This window comes from Oncorhynchus gorbuscha, linkage group LG22, assembly GCF_021184085.1.
Source record: "Oncorhynchus gorbuscha isolate QuinsamMale2020 ecotype Even-year linkage group LG22, OgorEven_v1.0, whole genome shotgun sequence".
NCBI lineage: Eukaryota > Metazoa > Chordata > Actinopteri > Salmoniformes > Salmonidae > Oncorhynchus > Oncorhynchus gorbuscha.
Window position 1 is genome coordinate 12,108,871 of NC_060194.1, and position 6,000 is coordinate 12,114,870.

The following is a 6,000-nucleotide window of genomic DNA, read 5'->3' on the forward strand; positions in this document are numbered from 1 at the left end:
CAATAAAGTCCAAATACTTTAGTATTGTGTGCCAAAACGTTTGTTGACAGCGTCAGATAGCCTATGATGGTAAAGTAAATCTTCCCTATGGCCGACAAACTTTAGTGTGGTATTAGCCTGGTGTCTCAAATAACAATGGATACTTAGTCGCAACAGTGTACGGCTGTAGGATGTCTTTCTTTCAGTTTTGTTATCAATTTTCAGTGGGAAAACAAGGAAAAGTCTCAACACACGTCAGATGCTAATTTATTTTGATTGTAGTTACGCTTTCGGTCAGTCGACCTTCATCGGAGCATTTCTCCAAAAACCATAGTGATAGATAAGGACACACAGAGAACCAGAGGTCAACTGACCGAAAGTATAGCTACGATCAAAATACTTTTTGGATCTATCTGGAAGTGTGCGGATACTTTTTCCTGTGGTTCATTTTTCACTAATCGATTTTGGATGTGCGGTAGATTCTGCCTGTTATGCGTTTTTAGAAAATGTGTTACTTTTCTTATCAATCTTTACACAATATAATAAAATAAGACGAAAAAACAATGTTCAGTGATTGAATACACTGTAAATACCGTTACTTTTGTTTTATTGTTTTAAATTCTCACTATGTGGATGCCAAAATAGACTGGATGCAGAATAGACCAAATACCTCCAAGAGGAAGATGATTGGTTAAAATGTTCCCCTCCCGGCTCCCCTCGTCAAGAGCGTAATAGTTTGCGTAGGAGCTTGGAATGAGCTTCATACATAAATATGGACCAGGCATCCAAGAACCTCAGAATCACTGTGACCAGAAGTGAGCAGGAGTCGACTGGAATTTGACATTTTATACCGGATTGCGATTCAATAGAATCTTTCGGGGATGAATAAAGTAATCTGTATCATTTTGCTCTTGACTGTGGGGCTCTACTTCTGCGAAGGAGGTGAGCATATTTATTTTGATTCTCATGTGAATATTTTTTTCATCTTTAGTTATTCTATTGTGAATAATAGAATTATACCTTTACTGAACATAAGGTGTTCGATTTATCTGAATTATTTGTTAAAGATTGTAATGCTTGTAATTTAAAAAAAATAGTCATTAATAATAATTTTGTATAGCCTTCTAAACTTTTGCCGTATCTTTTCAGTTGATCCTTGCTGTGCACAGCCTTGTGAAAACAGGGGGTTATGTAATTCAAAAGGCTTTGACAACTATGAGTGCGACTGCACAAGGACTGGATATTATGGAAAGAACTGCACAACTCGTAAGTAAAACATTTTCAGTAATACAGATTATTCCAACGATATAATGGGGCATTCTTCTGTTATAATCTCCACCCGGCACAGCCAGAAGAGGACAGGCCACCCCACATGGCCTGGTTCCTCTCTAGTTTTCTTCTTAGGTTTTGGTCTTTTTCCTAGCCACCGTGCTTCTACACATGCATTGCTTGCTGTTTGGGGTTTTAGGCTGGGTTTCTGTACAGCACTTTGAGATATCAGCTGATGTACGAAGGGCTATATAAATACATTTGATTTGATTTGATTCTTATTAACGCGATTTATTCGTTATTGTTGTTATACATATTTCCCACTTCTATCCACTCTGCAGCTGAATTCCTAACATGGATAAAAATATCATTGAAACCAGCTCCGAACACTATTCACTACATCCTTACTCACTACAAAGGGTTGTGGAACGTCATCAACAAGATCACCTTTGTGAGAAACGCTATAATGAGCTATGTCCTGACATGTAAGTTGAAATAGTCAAACCTTTTCGTCAGCGCATTACAGAAGTTTGCATTAAAGATTTGTCTATGAATGAAAGAAAGTTGACTCAATTAATTATGTGGATATATGATATTTACTGATATGGGAAGTAATGGAGATAAAGTAAGAATAGAATAAATAAATAAATTATACATTGAAAATATTTTTATTTTTACATTCAATTTAAAAGATTAGGCCTTTGCTCAGCTTCCTAACAAAATTAATATTTCTGCCTTTGCCTCTATAGCCCGCTCACATTTGGTGGACAGCCCACCGACTTACAATGCTGATTATGGCTACAAGAGCTGGGAGGCCTACTCCAACCTGTCTTACTACACACGGACGCTCCCCCCATTGCCAAAGGACTGCCCTACACCTATGGGAACCGCAGGTAATGAGCTCATGCCTAACCAGTCTTTTGGGATTCCTTACAGTTTACCTGAGATTATGGAAACCTTAAAAATTCCCCTCCTATGAGCTACTTAATCATTCCCACCAGTCGAAAGTCACAGACTTCCCAAGAGTCCAAAAGGAGACGGAACAATAATGCAGTCATATGAACATTATTTTAACTGTCTTTAGTAACCAAATACATTTTTTTGTTGAGATAGAAACCCAATTATGTTCCTAACATCTTTTTTTTGTTGTCTCTTGATAGGAAGAGCAGTGCTCCCGGATGTCAAGCTCGTGGTGGAGAAGGTTTTGTTGAGGAAGCGGTTCATTCCGGATCCTCAGGGTTCCAATCTCATGTTCGCCTTCTTCGCCCAGCACTTCACCCACCAGTTCTTCAAATCAGACTTCCTGAAAGGACCAGCTTTCACCAAAGCCTTGGGCCATGGCGTAAGTCTAATTTACAATACATGACAAATAGTGCGTCTGTCACATGAAAATATGTTTCCATTTTGTTTCATGGATGACTTTAACTTAGGCTTAGAGGGTATGTTTGGACTCACTTTCTACATCTGTGTTTCAGGTGGACTTAAACCATGTTTATGGAGACACTCTGGAGAGACAGCACAAGCTGAGGCTGTTCAAGGATGGCAAACTGAAGTATCGGGTTTTGAACGGCGAGGTCTACCCCCCATTGGTAAGGGAGGTTGGTGCCGAGATGCACTACCCACCCCAAGTGCCAGAGGAGCACCGCTTCGCTGTGGGCCATGAGCATTTTGGCTTGGTCCCCGGGCTCATGATGTATGCCACCATCTGGCTGCGCGAGCACAACCGTGTCTGTGACGTCCTGAGGCAGGAGCATCCCGAATGGGACGACGAACGCATCTTCCAGACAACACGCCTTATCCTAATTGGTGAGTCACCAGTACCAAAAGTAGACACGCATACTGTACCTACTGGTCATAAACGCTTCAGGTCCTTATAATGGGAATCGTATATGATCAAAGTATGGCAATATTCAAGTATGTTCTAGAAACTGTACAATGCATACAGATGAAAACAGCTCTGTATAAAACCGATCAAAACTCTAGATTTGGGTGTCAGGTGTTTATTGAGAAATGTCTCAACAACCTCAAGGAGTGTTGTCATGCATTCTCTTACTCCCGCCCTCCCTTCTTTCCTGGCTCGCAGGCGAGACCATTAAGATCGTGATTGAGGACTATGTCCAGCACCTGAGTGGCTACCACTTCCAGCTCAAGTTCGACCCGGAGCTCCTCTTCAACCAGCGTTTCCAGTACCAGAACCGTATCGCAGCTGAGTTCAATACCCTGTACCACTGGCACCCGCTGATGCCTGAAACCTTCAGCATTGAGGACCGCGCCTACACCTACCCGCAGTTTGTCTTCAACAACTCCCTGGTCACAGAGCACGGCATCAACAACCTGGTGGAGTCCTTCACCAAGCAGATCGCTGGAAGGGTGAGTTGTCTGGTGGGGTGGACACCGTGGGGTCCAATGAGGAATAGCGGAAATGAGTGGACACTAAGATCCTAACAGCAATAGTCTTTCATTGGGGCCTAAGTGACAATTCTTATATCAACTTTATATGCTAAATAATGAATAAATGAGTGGAGCTGTATAATGGCACTGGAGTTTGGTAGGTGTTCACTTCATAGGGCAACAACACCTATATCTAATGCTGGAAATATATTAACGAGAATGACAACAGACACCATACCCAAACAAGATATTTTTACATAGAAAAAAAGGTGTCAAAAGTTGATATTGACCGAGGATCTTGATTCCCTTTGGTTCCCAGGTGGCTGGTGGACGGAACCTGCCTCCTGCACTAGTGGGCGTGGCAGCTAAGGCCCTGGAGCACAGCAGAGACATGCGTTACCAGTCCCTCAACGCCTACAGAAAACGCTTCAACATGAGGGCCTACACCTCCTTTGAGGACCTCACAGGTGAGAACTAAAATTGTACACACCCTATTATGATATGTGTATATCCTCAATCTAATAGTTACTTAGTTACTAGGTGAAAGGTAACATTTAGTAAGCACAGGTCCATGGCAACTGAAGTAGTCCCTGGATAAAGTGACAGGATTGGTCCAGCTCTTTTGTTATTGGCATGGTTACCACCTTCATGACAGCTGCTGATAGAGAGTGGGCAGGGAGGGAGTGGGCAGGGAGGGAGTGATCCAAGTGTATGGTGTCTGTACTTGTGTCATTGAGTTCCCATAAAGAACAAAACACATACTTGTCATAGCATGCACCTTGTTTGTCAACTTATTTTTTGGGGGGGAGGTGAGGATGTATTGCATGCCTTTCTTTTGCTGCATTGTGGTATAGACATTTGTGAGTAGCAGGCTAGAGTTATTAACCCTTTGTTTGTTGTTCTGTTGGTGTTGCAGGAGAGACAGAGCTGGCTGCGGAACTAGAGATTCTATATGGGGATGTAGATGCTGTGGAGCTGTACCCAGGCCTTCTGGTGGAGCGCCCCAGACCTAACGCTGTTTTCGGGGAGACTATGGTCGAGATGGGTGCACCCTACTCCCTGAAAGGTCTCCTGGGAAACCCCATTTGCTCGCCGGAATACTGGATGCCCAGCACGTTCGGCGGGAGTGTGGGCTTTGACATCGTCAACACTGCTTCATTGGAGAGGCTGGTGTGCAGCAATGTCAAGGGTTCTTGTCCGATGGTGTCCTTTCAAGTGCCTGATTTTTTGAGAGCATTTGAGTCGGCGTCAGTCAACACAAGTGAGGCACACCTGAGTGACTTGAACCCAGGTGTTCTGTTCAAAGAAAGGACTTCAGAGCTTTAAATAACTTAAACACTAGGTTCTATTCAAGTACACAAATACACAGTTTCTCAGTGTTCTAAAGATGGTCTCGTTTGAGCTTAATTTGCTTTATTTAGTTATTTATTATTGATTAATTTATGTATTTAATATTTATTTTGTATTGTTGAATATTGAGTTGTTATTAAGTTATTAAGTAATTATTATGTTTTTAAATATGGATACCTATTACAAATGTCTTACATGAACAAAAGCAAGTTAGTTTACTCTGTATACAATGTGGAACTTGAAGGAGTTTACATTTACTTGAAGAAAATAACTATTAGAAATGCTTGTATGCTGTTGAGCTACTGAATGGATACAGCTGGGCTGTATTTGTCAATACTTTTTTTGTTATTTTAAAGACAAAGACTTTATTATTGTAAATGGATGAAGTGAATAATGGATGTAGAAATATACCGTTTTTTTTCTTCAGAAAGTATGAAGACACTGTATTTGTCTCCAGCCACATCCCTCAGCTGTTTACCAAAGACAGTGGCGGGCTGTCTGTTGTTTTGTTTTTGGTTCAACTGCGGATTGCCCCTTAAATGTTACAAAAGTCATGATTTACATTCCAACTAAAATGGTTAGGCACTTGAGAAAACATTAAAAGACAATCGATTTGTCAAGATTATAATTGTATTAGTCTGATTCAATTGCGTATATTCATGTCACTATGTCACCCCTGGACCACATTTTGTTGTGTTACTGCCTGAATAAAAAAATGATTAAATTGAGATTGTTTTGTCAATGACCTATACACAATATCCCATAATGTCAATGGAGAATTATCTTTTTTGACATTTTTACAGAATTTGAAATATCTTGTGTCAATTCAACCGCTTTTTTTGTGGTAAGCCCAAATTGTTATGCAGGTGAATGAGGACCCAAAAGCGACTTGGCGAAAACAGAGTCTTTAATCCAGTTAAAGGAAATAGCAATACTCCTAGACAAATCGGAGCGGTAAATAAAGCACAAAAAACAATTCCACTCGTAATGACGAGAACAGACTGGAGACTC

The 6,000-nt window shown here is 41.0% G+C and overlaps 1 protein-coding gene across 1 annotated transcript; it reads left to right on the top strand.

Moving 5' to 3' along the window:
* Window positions 1–770: 770 nt before the first annotated feature.
* On the top strand, window positions 771–5,717 carry LOC124009489 (prostaglandin G/H synthase 2-like). The gene is made up of 9 exons (XM_046321305.1): window positions 771–921; window positions 1,129–1,245; window positions 1,590–1,733; window positions 1,998–2,141; window positions 2,409–2,590; window positions 2,724–3,054; window positions 3,332–3,618; window positions 3,959–4,106; window positions 4,556–5,717. The coding sequence occupies exons 1-9, from the start codon at window positions 861–863 to the stop codon at window positions 4,963–4,965; spliced, it is 1,824 nt and encodes a 607-aa protein (XP_046177261.1). The 5' UTR covers window positions 771–860; the 3' UTR covers window positions 4,966–5,717.
* The last annotated feature ends 283 nt before the right edge of the window (window positions 5,718–6,000 follow it).